The sequence below is a fragment of the Scyliorhinus canicula genome, chromosome 5 (genome assembly GCF_902713615.1).
Source record: "Scyliorhinus canicula chromosome 5, sScyCan1.1, whole genome shotgun sequence".
Lineage (NCBI taxonomy): Eukaryota > Metazoa > Chordata > Chondrichthyes > Carcharhiniformes > Scyliorhinidae > Scyliorhinus > Scyliorhinus canicula.
Genome location: NC_052150.1, coordinates 150,281,958 through 150,295,655, shown reverse-complemented (window position 1 = coordinate 150,295,655; position 13,698 = coordinate 150,281,958). Strand labels below are relative to the sequence as shown.

The window sequence follows — 13,698 nt, the reverse complement described above, 5'->3', positions numbered from 1 at the left end:
AGACAATCTGCCTACAATACAATGGGGCAGTACGGTGGCACAGTGATTAACACTGGAGCCTCACTTCGAATCCCGGGCCTGGGTCACTGTCCGTGTGGAGTTTGCACATTCTCCCTGTGTCTGCGTGGGTTTCACCCCCACAACCCAAAGATGTGCAGGTTCGATGGATTGACCATGCTAAATTGCCCCTTAGTGTCCAAAGGTTAGGTGGGGTTACTGGGTTATGGGGATGTGATGGGCGGATGGGCCTCGGTAAAGAGCTCTTTCAAAGGGTAGGGGAAGACTCGATGGGCTGAATGGCCTCCTTTTGCACTGTAGGGATCCTATGACACAATTTTTCCAATAATTACTGTACCTTCTCTTTTTCTTTCCCTCTTTGCGAGATGCAACACAACAAGAAAAAGTAGAATCAGAGGAGGAGGACTGCCAATCCCTGTCCCATATACTAGATTATCATTTGGTCTGTCCCTCCCATTCACCAGCACAGGAATTCATTTCTGGGAAATAGATTGTGCAGACAGTGACTTGAAGTACAGATGGTGTGTCAGGAAGAAAACCACTGGTATTAGAATTGGCACCAGAAGGGAAAATCTCTTTACACTGCAATAGGCCAAGTGAATCTACAAGTATCTTTGCCCACAATGATTTATAGAAAAGTCAGTGCATCCTCATCGGGTGCACAGATTGCAGCCATCATTCAGTAGATTGAACAAACTGGTGTATTCTGGTTAAGCTCCAAGGGATCGTATCCAGGAAAGTCACCCCCCACACATGGGGACTACCTCATACCCCTCCAAGTGAGGAGACCCGGCTATGGGGTTCCTAGGGGCCCAGCTCTTCAGGACCTTCCATGCTCCTTTAAAGGCCCCCTCTCCAGGATCCCCACCCATCACCCCTCCACCCTCTCAGAGGCGCCTACTTACCTGCAATGCACACTAAGGGACAATTTAGCATGGCCAATCCACCTGACCTGCGAGAGGCCACTCCTGTCATCTATTGGCCCCAATGCGCTCTCGCTTGAGCGTAACGCAGCCAGTTGATCGCGCCCTAAGTGTGGACTAAATGGTAGAGAAACTCCCCAGGGCCCAAAAAAGTGACTAAGGGCGGAATTCTTTGGCTGTGCTTGTCCGGTGACTGAAAACTCCTGCCTGAAGTCAATGGACCTTTACAATAAGGTCGAAGAATCCAGCCCTAAGTGTCACTTGGTAGCGGTGGGGAACTTACCTGCAGAGCCGATGGGAAACTTCCTGCGAAACCCACAACCAATGAACTTTTAACTTTTTCCATTAAATTCCGTCCTATTTCCCACATTGGTAGAAATTGAAGGCTGATTATTTAATTTCACAAATCTGGATAGAAATACCAGTGAGTTGCACTTGTAGTAAAATCAGTACGTTGCACTTTTTAATGGATAATGGCTAAAGAATATGTCTATTGCATGTCTCAATCAGACTCTAACATTTTATTAGTTAGCCTCCTAGAGAATTGCTCACTGACGGAAATATTAAACATGATCTTGAAATATTCTTTCTTTTTTTGTATAAATTTAGAGTACCCAATTATTTTTCTTTTCCAATTAAGGGGCAATTTATTTTGACCAATCCACCTCACCAGCACATCTTTGGGTGAAACCCACGCAGACAGGGGGAGAATGTGCAAACTCCACACGGACAGTGACCCAGGGCCGGGATTCGAACACGGGTCCTCAGCGCCGCAGTCCCAGTGCTAACCACTGCGCCACTGTGCTGCCCTAAAATATTAAACAGTAATCTCAGCAAGGCCCCATTTCAATCTGGCTTTCTGTCGACCTGTTTCAGCTCAAGGATCAATCCCTGTGTCAGTTCGCACTGTAAGCTGGCATTCTGCAGTTGCAATCCCAATGTACCTTTTTCAATTGCTCAATCAAATAGCTCATATCAACTGCATTTTTGCATAGTTTTCCTCCAATGCCCATCTGTATTTGATAACAGATTTGTACAAATAAAATGACAGGTTTATGCCTGCATTGACTGGATACTAGTTTGATTTACTGACGCATAAAATAAATTAGACCATTGCACTATTTAACAAATTTGGAAAAATGGGACAACTTGACACAGAAGTAGCATAGATTTATTTTTTGATCCAGCATTAAAATACACAATGCATTACCCAACAAAAATGGAAATTGATGTAAAACGTAAAATTTTGCAAGCCCACGGTAGGTAATTATGTAGCCCACAATGTTTTTCTTTCCCTGATTTGTTCAAATGTGGCCTTGGAAATATTGGCAGTTTGTCTCCATTCGGTTGTGAGGATTTCCTTTAGTACAACAGAAGTACAGGGCACACATTGTTGTCAGCAGTCTGAGTTCTGTGCACCCTGGACATATTCAATTGCACCTGACCGGACAGGAGCATATGGGCTGCAGCCGTCACTCAGTTGGTGTCGGAGACAACAGTTCATCTCTTGTTCATGACTGTCACTGTCTCTAATCTCCACAACTGCTGTGTGGTGTATTTGTTGCACTGTCTCAAGAATAGATCTTTGCTTGTTCCGTTCTTTATTGCCTCAATGCACTTTCCAGTCGAGACATGGATAATTTCTCCACTCTAAAAGTGAAAAGCAGAATACATATATTTGGATTTGTTTTAGCAAAAGAATGTCCCTGGTAGATAGCTGCTAGGAATCTCATTAATCAAATCAGTTCTTTTCTTTTAATCATATGCCTGACGATCATCTCCTTTTATTTCTACACAGGAGCTATAAGCTGCAAACAGTCTATTTAGTCAGAGTAACTTCATTAGTGGCTGATTTTTTTCCCCCTTTGCAGCTATTAGGGGGTCTCGCCCACGAGTCAGAGAAAGGGCACAGAAGACCCGTCAGTTCCATCGGGGAGGTTGGACAGTGTTCAATGCCCTTCAGGCACTTAAGTGGCCACTGTCAGGCCTTCCTCGGGACTCAGGGTCTAGTCTGCTGGAATTGCCAGGAGTGATGGCAGCTGCTGATAATGTATCACCCAGAGGTTCAGGATGTGAATGATGGAGATTGCGGGCTGGTGGTAATGGGAAGGGGCCAGGGAGGTGGAGCAATGGCAGGGTTTTTCTTCAGGGCGCCACGGTGGCACAGCGCCAGGGGCCCAGGTTCAATTCTGGCCTTGGGTGACTGCCTGTGTGGAGTCCCCATGTCTGAGTGGGTCCCCACTGGGCGCTCCGGTTTCCTCCCACAACTCCTGAAAGACGTGCTTGTTAGGTGAATTGGACATTCTGATTTCTCCCTCAGTGTACCCGATCAGGTGCTGGAGGGTGGCGACTAGTGGATTTTCACAGTAACTTCACTGCAGTGTTAATGTAAGCCTACTTGTGACACTAGTAAAGATTATGATTATTATACAGTGGCCTGGACCTTGGAGGAGCAGCAGCAACTCCATCAGCCAGAACACCAGGAGGAGGAGGAGTTGACTGATTTGCCATTATGCTTGCGGACAGCACCAGAGGACAGAAGAACCACACAGTTGTAGCTCGAAGAAAGTGATACCGCAGCAGAGGTTCTACAGGCAAAGCTAAATTAATGGGAGCTAAAGCAGGTTGGATTTAAACAGGAGATGTTGAAAAATAGTGGGGGGATCTGATAATATGAGCACAGCTATGGGGAAAAGCAAAGAACTAAGTGGATAGGTCTACTAAAGAGACAACACATGTATGATGACCGAATGGCCTCATTCTGCGCTTCAGCATTCTAAATTCTATGATTTGAATTAAGAGCAGTAGACTATACTTGTACATAGTCCAGCTAGTTCCTTATATCTGCCAAGTAAATTGTTGGAGACCAACAAACCTTTTGCATATCCCATTGCTGTTCTGATTCCATCTTGTTCCCTCTGTGACAATTCTGCAATACGATCTGTTCATTTCTGACATCAATACAAAATTTTACAATGGCACCAAATTGGATTTCTTTAAAACTATTATATTCAAAATGCTGTGTGAAAAAGAAGAAAAATAGATTTGTTGACAGAACTGCATTGAATGGCAATTTTTTTTATGACTGTATTTTTTTATGACTGTGAGATAAGGCACATTTGTGTTAATTACAGTAAAGCAAGGCTGCTATTAAAATACTTATTCAATTAAAAGTACTTAATAATAATTGTTTCCTTTGTACAAATTGCAAGTCTTGGTTGTCCTATTTTACATGTTGAAGTTTATAACTGACAAGGAAACAAATAAAAATATAACTGACAGGTTAACCCTCTTGAAACTCAACATTTAGATGATTTGCCATTACTAATTTATTTCCTCACACCACATAGCTGAATACTGTTTAACTCAGTTCAATGGTTGAAGTAGCGAAACCAACTTCCACCTTGATTTTGGTGCCTGGCATTCAATGTGATAGTAGATTGAACAATTTGACCCAATATTTTAATACATAACAGCAAGATATTAATTAGTTTCTCATATAAAGCAAATCATGTTTTATATTTATCAGTGAAACATACAGTGAGCATTACGTATATTAGACATTACCTGATTCCCATTGCCACTGCATGGAGCCAGTGCGACAGGATGTCCACCTGTGCTCCATTTGGTCTGGTAACCTGCACAATAACCTGTGCCAATGTTATGGAGCTGGAAGCGAAAGGAATGTGCTTAGAATGGGGACATTTATAATCAGTGTTCCTGCTTCATTTCCGCTGCTCAGCAATTACACCCTATGATTAAAATGGGTCAACTAAGAGTTAAGCAAATTTAGAGAAAACAATTGCAGTGCGGGTTCAATTCCCGTACCATCTGAGAATTCTGAATTCTCCCTCTGTGTACCCGAACAGGTGCCGGAATGTGGCAACTAGGGGCTTTTCACAGTAACTTCATTGCAGTGTTAATGTAAGCCTACTTGTGACAATAAAGGTTATTTAATTTAATTATAGAGTAGGTTGAATAATTTTTCTTACAAAATAATGGCGCATTAAATTTAGAAAGCAATCAATTTTTTTCCATGAATATGGCATTCAATATGCCTCCGAAATAAAATAACCAAGATCCGATGAAGCTTATTATAATAAACTACCAATGAAAGATTTTCATTTGTATGCAGCAGGTATTTTTACTTCTGGTTTCCGGTATTATAGCTGGCCAGAATCAATGAAAATGAAATGAAAATTGCTTATTGTCACAAGCAGGCTTCAAATGAAGTCACTGTGAAAAGCCCCTATTCACCACATTCCAGCGCCTGTTTGGGGAGGCTGGTACGGGAATTGAACCCACGATGCTGGCCTGCCTTGGTCTGCTTTAAAAGCCAGCTATTTAGCCCTGTGCTAAACCAGCCCCTTAATCAGGACGGGATGCAGCCGGTAGATCCCGTGAGAGGTCTCTTCCGTGTTTATGAATGCTTGTTACGCCCTGCGAGAAACTAATGAGATCTCGCGAGATGTTACATTCTGGACCCTGCCTATTAAGTTAACTGAGTTTAACTACTCACGTAACTATGCTGATGCCAGATCTAACCCAGTGTCCAGGATCTATCGGCTTCACCAGTTTCTATTTGGCACTGGTCCCCACAAACGGGAACCAGGCGGAATAGCATATGGGGGAATCTCCCAGGCGATCAGAGGCCCCCGTGTGGTTGGCCTTTGGGCAGGATGGCACCCTGGCCGTGCCACCCAGGTGCTTCCCTGGCAATGTCAGGGTGCTCAGGTGGCACTGCTCGGGTGTCAGGCTGGCAGTACCAAGGTGCCTAGGCGATATTTTGCCCATGCTGGGGATTGGGCCTATGACTGCCCTGCCCATTTGAGGTGGGGTGTGGGAGGGCTTGAGGACCCCAACAGATGAGTTGGGGAATGAGTGTGGCGTCCAGGGGTCACGTTGGGGGTCAAGAGTTCCCTGAGCTCTTCCTGCACTAGTGTGCGGAATGCCTCAGTGCAGGAAATGTGACTGAGTGCGGCCTCATCGGGACGTTCCCTGCTGAGGCCCGAAAAAATAACAGTGCCGTTCGACAGTGGGATGGTTCCCATTGCTACAAGTGCTGGGAATGATTCCACTAATCCTGCCCAGAAAGGAACTCTTTTTTTCCATTAGATCTCGCCCAGTTACTGGTTCATATTATTATTGTTATCTACAGAAATATATATTTATAACTGGCAATGGAACTGAAGAAAAGACAGTTTTACTTTATTGAAACTCATCATTTAGAAGACTAAGAATAGCAAGAAAGGCAAATAGAAAGTCAGATAAAATACCAAAAACCTTTGTCTTGCTGCCCCAGAATATCTTGATTTGTCCTCGGGCATAGAGAGCTCTGGGTAGACGTTAGTCAAAAACCAATGAAAGTTCTTACAGCTTAACCTCTGGCGCAGCTGCAGTCGCTCAATACAGTCAGGCACCTCAGTCTACCAAAACAGGCAGAAATAGACAGTATTTAATGGAATTGCATCAAATGAAATATTAACCTATAATTTCAAATGTTGACTGGACAGCTTTCCATTTCTGGGTTTTCTCTGTTTAATTTAAGAAACATATTTCACAATATTTTAAAGTTTTTTGTAACATAGTTGGAGTGGATTTATTTATTTCAGAAAATAGTACATTGAGGTACAATATATGAGCAATTTATGACGTGACGTATGGGGTGCCATTTAATCATGGCGACGAGCGTCTTGCTCATCAGTTGGTAACCCAGTGGGGGTGAGTGTCGCATTGCCTCCTATAGCAAAGGCATGAAGGAATTAAGTTCCAGTCAGGCATTTAACTGGCCAACATTGGGCCTTGCCAGGGATCCAGTATCCCAGGGTGGAAATCCCACCTCCTGAGAGCTGCAAGCCAATCTTTTCAATTATTCATTTGCAGGGTCTGAGAGTTGCTGACTAGGCCAGAATTTATTGCCCATCAATAATCTTCCTTGAGAAGGCGTGGTGAGCTACCTTCCTGTGTCACTGCAGTCCCTGCGGTGTATGTAAACTCACAGTGCAGTTAAGGATGGAGTTCCTGGATTTTAATCTACTGACAGTGAAGGAACGGCGATGTTTTTCCAAGTCAAGATGGTGAGTGGCTTGGAGGAGAGCTTCCAAGTTGTGGTCTTCCATGTATCTGCTGCCCTTGTCATTCTGAATGGTAGCAGTCATAAGTTTGGAAAATGCTGCCTAAAGAGTCTCAGTGAGTTTCTCCAGCGCATCTAATGGATGTTACACATTGCTTCGATGGTGGAGGGAATGAATGTTTGTGAAAGGAGTGTCAATCAAGTGGGTTGCTTTGTCCTGAATAGAGTCAAGTTTCTTGAGTGTGTTGGAGCTGCACTCATCCAGGTAAGGGGAGAGTATTCCACCACACTCTGACTTCTGCCTTGTAGATGGTGGACAGACTTTGGAGAGTTAGGAGGTGAGTTATTCGCTGCAAGGTTCCTAGCTTCTGACCTGCTCTTGTGGCAACGTATTTATATGGCTAATAATGGGGGTTTCCGCAATGGTTATGTCATTGAATTTCAAAGGACAATGGTAAGATTCTCTTTTGATGGAGATGGCCATTGCCTGGCACTTGTGTGGCATGAATGTTACTTGCCACTTGTCAGCCCAAGCTGATCTAACCACCGCCCCTTGACATTCAAAGGCATTACCATCGCTGAATCCCCCACAATCAACATCCTGGGAGTTACCATTAAAAAAAAACATAATTTAGAGTACCCATTATTTCTTTCCAATTAAGGGACAATTTAGTGTTGCCAATCCATCTACCCTGCACATCTTTGAATTGTGGGGGTGAGACCCACGGAGACACTGAGAGAATGTGCAAATTCCACATGGACAGTGACCCGGAGCCGGGATCGAACCCGAGTCCTCAGCGCCGTAAGCAGCAGTATTAATCACTGCGCCATCGTGCCGTCCTCCTGGAGGTTACCATTGATCAGAAACTGAACTGGACTAGCCATATTAATACCTTGACTACCAGGGCAGGTCAAAGGCTAGGAATCCTACGACAAGTAGACCACCTCCTGAACCCCCAAAGCCTGTCCACCATCTACAATGCACAAGTCACAAGTGTAATGGAATACTCTCCACTTGCATTGATGAGTGCAGCTCCAACAACACTCAAGAAGCTCGACACCATCCAGAACAAAGCAGCCACTTGATTGCTCCCCCTTCCGCAAACATTCAAACCCTCCACCACCAGCGAACAGTGGCAGTCATGTGTACCATCTACAGGATGCACTGCAGTAACTCACCAAGGCTCCTTCGACAGCACCTTCCAATCCCACGACCATTACCATGTGGAAGGACATGGACAGCGAGGGTGGGATTCTCCCATGTTTGGGAGAATCGCCGCTCACGCCGATTTTTCATGCAGCGCCGGTCTGACGCTGTTCCGCCATTATCCCAACCGGCGAGAACGGCATCATCGAGGTCGGCGCCGCGTCTGCTCGAGAATCGCCCGAGGTGCGAAGTATGGCGATTCTCCGGGCCCTCCTGCTATTCAGCAGCCCGGATGGGCTGAAGTCCTGACGGCGTGACCCCAGTTCATGGCGTCGCCGTTCACCCCTGCTAATAAATTTGTCAGCCAGTCGTGCCGGTGCTGGCGGGGGAGCGGTTTTTAGGAGGTGTGCCGCCATGCTCGGGGGGGGAGAAGTGGGGGGGAAGGGGGAGGGGTTCTGGGGAAGAGTGCTGCCATGCTCAGGGGGGTGGGAGGAGGGGGGAGAGGTGGGGTAGGGAAGGAGGGGGGTGGGGGAAGGAGGAGGGGGTGGGGAAGGAGGGAGGAAGAGGTGGAGTGGGGGAGGAGGGGGGAAGGGTGCAGTCATATGCAGGGGGGTGTCGGGGCAGGGGGCCTCCATGTTCCTGGGAGGGGGTGGGGACGGTTTTCCGTGGGAGCGACATGCCAGCCGGCCTGCCATGGCAGGACGGTGGCGAAGATACGCTTGCAAGTTGAGGTCATGCTGATGGGCAAAGGCCACTGGCGCTGCCATCCCGTGAGGCCACACGCCTTGACCTTGGGTGCGCTCAGCCCCCCCCCCCCCCCCCACCACACAGGAGCCACAACACCCAGCCCCCATGACGGCATGGCCAGCCCACGGTGGGGCAATGAGGAGGGTGGACTGGGCGGTGGATGGAGACTGTGGGCAGGGGTTAGGGTGCCTGTGTGTCTGTAGCGAGACCAGCCAACTGGGGAACACATGTATCCCATGACACATGGCTGTCGGGGTATCAGAGCACCATTGTTAAACATGTTCTATCTCCTCCCCGCACCCCCTCCTGCAGATCGTCATGTTTGCGCACAAGCCAGCGATGTTTGCCGCCGTGGCGGGAGCCGCTGCTCTGCAGGTGGCCCTTTGGCAGCGTCGATGCAGGCGGCTCAGAGCAGCTATGGTAGTGGTGGCTGCAGCAGAGGGACTGGCTGCAGAGGGCCCCGTGCCACTTGCTCAGGCTGCAGGCCCGCCCGCCCGCCTCACAGGTGCAGGAGGAGGCGGAGGGGGACGATGACCACCACGTCATGCAGAGGACGGGGTGCAGAGGGAGGAGGAGCAGCAGGTGGTGGTGCCATGGTGCCGGAGGCGCCCCATGAGGCCTCGAGTGTACCGTCACCGCATGACGTTCGAGGACCTGCCAGACAAGGAATGCAGGACGAGACTCTGAATGTATAGGGAGACCGTCGCACATACATGCCACCTCATGGCACACCTGGCACCACGTGGAACGGTGGGGAGGACATGCTATCCAGGGGACTGTCAAGGTGACAGTAGCCCTCAACTTGTGCGCAACGGGGTCGTTCCAGGCGCCGAGCGGGGACCTGTCCGGTATCCCACAGGCATCGGTGCACCAGTGCATCCGAGCAGTAACCAACTCCCTGTATGCCATCGCCGATCGGTACATCCAGTTTCCAGAGGACCGCGCACACCAGGATGCCTGGGCAGCGGGATTCGCCTCTGTGGCCAGGATACTGATGGTCCAGGGGGTGAGTGATGGGTTGCACTTCGCTATGCGTCCACCATCGGAGAACAGGGACATGTTTATGAACAGAAAGGTGACCTACTCCATGGACATTCAGGTGGTCTGCGGCCACTGCATGCAGATCATGCACGTGTGCGCCCAGTACCCTGGCAGTGTGCATGATGCCTTTATTCTGGTGCAATCTTACATCCCTGCCATGTTCGAGGGACCCCCCCCCCCCAGGCTGAGGGGCTGGTTGCTGGGCAACAGGGGTTACCCGTTGCGGTCGTGGCTGATGACACCTATACGGAGGCCACAGACCAACGCGGAGACCCGCTACAATGAGGTCCATGCAGCAACCAGGGGTGTTGTGGAGAGGTGCTTTGGCCCCTTGAAGATGCGCTTCAGGTGCCTGGACTGCTCTGGAGGGGCCCTCCAGTACCATTCAGAGAGGGTTGGCTGCATAGTTGCTGTCTGCTGCGTGCTGCACAACATAGCCCAGCAGAGGGGCGATGTCCTGGAGGAGGAGGCACAGGGGGAGCCCGATGAGGGTGACGCATCTGCACATGAGGAGGAGGAGGATGGGGAGGGGGGGGCACAGACATGACATGGGGGCTGGATGTGGGCGGGAGGCTGCACGACGCCACCGGCTTGGCGAGCGAGCACGCGAGGCATTGATCGCCGCATGTTTCACGAACTAGGGGGAGGGCATCGCTGAGCAAGGCACTTGCACCACCATTCAGCCCAAACGCACCACCCAGTGCCCCCCACCTCCTGCACCATCCATCAACCCTAGCTTCCACACCACCACTTTCACAGCACCTTATACCCGCGGCACAATGGATGGTCTCACACAGTTGTTTGTGTAAGCGGGTGTGATCAGTGCCATGTTGAATGATGACAACCTGCCCTGCAATGAGCTGTGAGCTCCGAATCGTTAGACAATGTCTGACTCATGGCCACAGCTACACCCTCCACCCAGGTGGTCTCTGTATGCATCACGGACACTCCATCACATGACCATGTGGGATAGCTGGCGTCGGTGTGCCGAGGACAACGGGGTGTTGGGGGGGCGGGGGAACACGCACCTGGCCTCACCATTGTACCGAACTTTGACCCCAGCGCCACTCGGTCCCCTTCATGACCCCTCAGCCACTGGACATAGCACAGAGGCATCTAGGTTTGGTGCAACAGTGACTTTAATCGTGACATTCACATACAAGTGCCCTAGCGCCTATAACTAAGCTGTGCCCTGCACCCTTGCCAACTTACTACGTGTCTAACTTCTTTGCCTTACGGGCCCTACCACTACGCTTTGGTGTTTCCCCAGATGGTACAGCAGGAATGGAGGCGGACTGCTGAGACTCCTGCCCTGCGACGTGGCTCCATGTCAGTGCGCGTTTCCTGGGGCGGCCCGGCTTCGATGGGCCAGGCTGCTCGGTGAGGGTGCTGGATGGCGTGGTGCCACCCTGTTCTGCCCGCTGCCCACCAGATACACCAGGGACGGAACGGGGGGAGTCCGAGTGTTCAGGGACCTCTCCTTGCTATAGTCACCGGGACGGGCCCCAGAACCTCCTCCTCCTTCGGGGAGCCCAGTGGCCCCCGGGCCTCACTATGGGACGGTGGTGCGAGTGGAGACAAGCGCTGTGGCACCACCGACACCTGGCGCTGCCAGTCCTAGAGGTCTGCTGTGGCATCGACCAGGGTCTGAACGTTTACAGCGATGGAGCTCAGGGAGCGTGTCATCCCTGTCAGGGACTGCAACCTCACGCTGGGCTATGCGACATCATCCAGCACATGCACAAGGCCGCCGATGCTCCCTGCGATGGCCTGCTGGGACTGGGCCATGGCCTGCTGGGACTGGGCCATGGCCTGCTGAGACTGGGCCATGGCCTGCTGACACTGGGCCATGGCCTGCTGAGACTGGGCCATGGCCTGCTGACACTTGGCTTGACCCCGGAGCGCAGCAGCAATGTCCAGCTGGCTCTGGGCCACGGATGACACGCGCACATATGCCCACTGCCTTGCAGAACCTGACCCATGGCCGAAACAGTTGCCGCCATTGCCTCTACCGCGGACGCCACCTGTGCGCTGTCGGCCTGGGTGGCAGCCATGACCGGCACTACTCCCTGCTCCTGGGCGCGGATGGACTCCTCCAACTGCGTGTGCAGATGCTGGAAGACGCCGTCATCCCGTTGTCCACTCCCTGGGTTTCCAAACGCATCGGGACTATGGGTGGGTCTGGTAAGTCCAGGAACCCGGGAACTGTCTGGGCGGCAGCTGGGTGCCAGGACTGGCCTGCCCTCCGACCGTCCAGCCCCTCCTCTGCTCCTACCTCCACCTGCTGTGCCGGTGCGGCTGTGTGGTGCGCACCAGTTAGTGTCCCAGAAGCCTCATCACTAATGTGCCCAACCGAGGTGAGGGTATCTGCGATGGTGGAGGGTGTGGGTGACAGCAGTGACGCAAGGTCCATGTCCTCATCGGACCCCAGGTCTGGGGTCTCCTGGATCGACCCTTGGACCGATGGACATTGTCCCCGGCCCATGTGAGGTGCCGTGTCCAGTCTGTCCATCATCAGCCTGGCCATCCTCTATCCGTCACTGTCCTGGCTCTCCGTCCTCTGTCCGTCACTGTCCAGAGTCCCCGTCCTCTGTGCTTCACGTCCAGAGTCCCCGTCCTCTGTCCGTCACTGTCCAGAGTCCCCGTCCTCTGTGCGTCACTGTCCAGAGTCCTGGTCCTCTCTTCGTCAGTCTCATGGCCGTTAGTGGCCTGACTGTCCGTCCTGTGTTCGTCAGTGTCGTTTCTGTCGGTCCTCTCTGCGTTTGCTTCCTGTGCCCCGGCCTCGTAAGAGGGCCCTCCTGTCCGTCTTTCTTCCCCTTCCTGGCGTGCATCCCTGTGGGCGGATGAACTTGGACCTGGACGGCGGGGGCTTCTCCGAGACGATCCGGAACAATCGTGTGCTGGCCCTGGAATACACAATAAAGCATATATCGTTAGACACGCGGAGTCGGGTGTGAGGGGGCAGTGTGAGGGGTGGAGAGTGAGGGGGTGGTTAGGGGTGGAGGGGGCAGTGTGAGGGGGTGGAGAGTGAGGGGGGTTAGGGGGTGGAGGGGGCAGTGTGAGTGGGTGGAGAGTGAGGGGGTTAGGGGGTGGAGGGAGCAGTGTGAGGGGGTGGAGAGTGAGGGGGGTTAGGGGTGGAGGGGGCAGAGTGAGGGGGCGGAGAGTGAGGGGGTGGTTAGGGGTGGAGGGGGCAGTGTGAGGGGGTGGAGAGTGAGGGGGGTTAGGGGTGGAGGGGGCAGTGTGAGGGGGTGGAGAGTGAGGGGGGTTAGGGGTGGAGGGGGCAGTATGAGGGGGTGGAGAGTGAGGGGGGTTAGGGGTGGAGGGGGCAGTGTGAGGGGTGGAGAGTGAGGGGGGGTTAGGGGTGGAGGGGGCAGCGTGAGGGGTGGAGAGTGAGGGGGTGGTTAGGGGTGGAGGGGGCAGTGTGAGGGGGTGGAGAGTGAGGGGGCTTAGGGGGTGGAGGGGGCAGTGTGAGGGGGTGGAGAGTGAGGGGGGTTAGGGGGTGGAGGGGGCAGTGTGAGGGGGTGGAGAGTGAGGAGGGTTAGGGGTGGAGGGGGCAGTGTGAGGGGTGGAGAGTGAGGGGGGATTAGGGGGTGGAGGGGGCAGTGTGAGGGGGCGGAGAGTGAGGGAGTGGTTAGGGGTGGAGGGGGCAGTGTGAGGGGTGGAGAGTGAGGGGGGGGGGTTAGGGGGTGGAGGGAGCAGTGTGAGGGGGTGGAGAGTGAGGGGGATTAGGGGGTGGAGGGGGCAGTGTG

At 51.7% G+C, this 13,698-nt stretch overlaps 1 protein-coding gene across 3 annotated transcripts in view; it reads right to left on the bottom strand.

The window, feature by feature from the left end:
* Positions 1-2,090: 2,090 nt before the first annotated feature.
* The window catches only part of LOC119966330 (polypeptide N-acetylgalactosaminyltransferase 15-like), an 84,511-nt gene continuing 72,903 nt past the window's right edge, over positions 2,091-13,698 (bottom strand). For 2 of the 3 annotated variants that reach the window (XM_038797810.1, XM_038797812.1), the window contains exons 7-10: positions 6,218-6,367; positions 4,509-4,610; positions 3,817-3,960; positions 2,091-2,591 (exon numbers count right to left, since the gene is read on the bottom strand). In XM_038797810.1, the coding sequence (XP_038653738.1) occupies positions 2,442-2,591; positions 3,817-3,960; positions 4,509-4,610; positions 6,218-6,367 (546 nt within the window). In that variant the 3' untranslated portion in view covers positions 2,091-2,441. Of the gene's footprint in view, positions 2,592-3,816; positions 3,961-4,508; positions 4,611-6,217; positions 6,368-13,698 lie in introns of those variants that run through there. The other variant, XM_038797811.1, reaches the window with a different exon arrangement.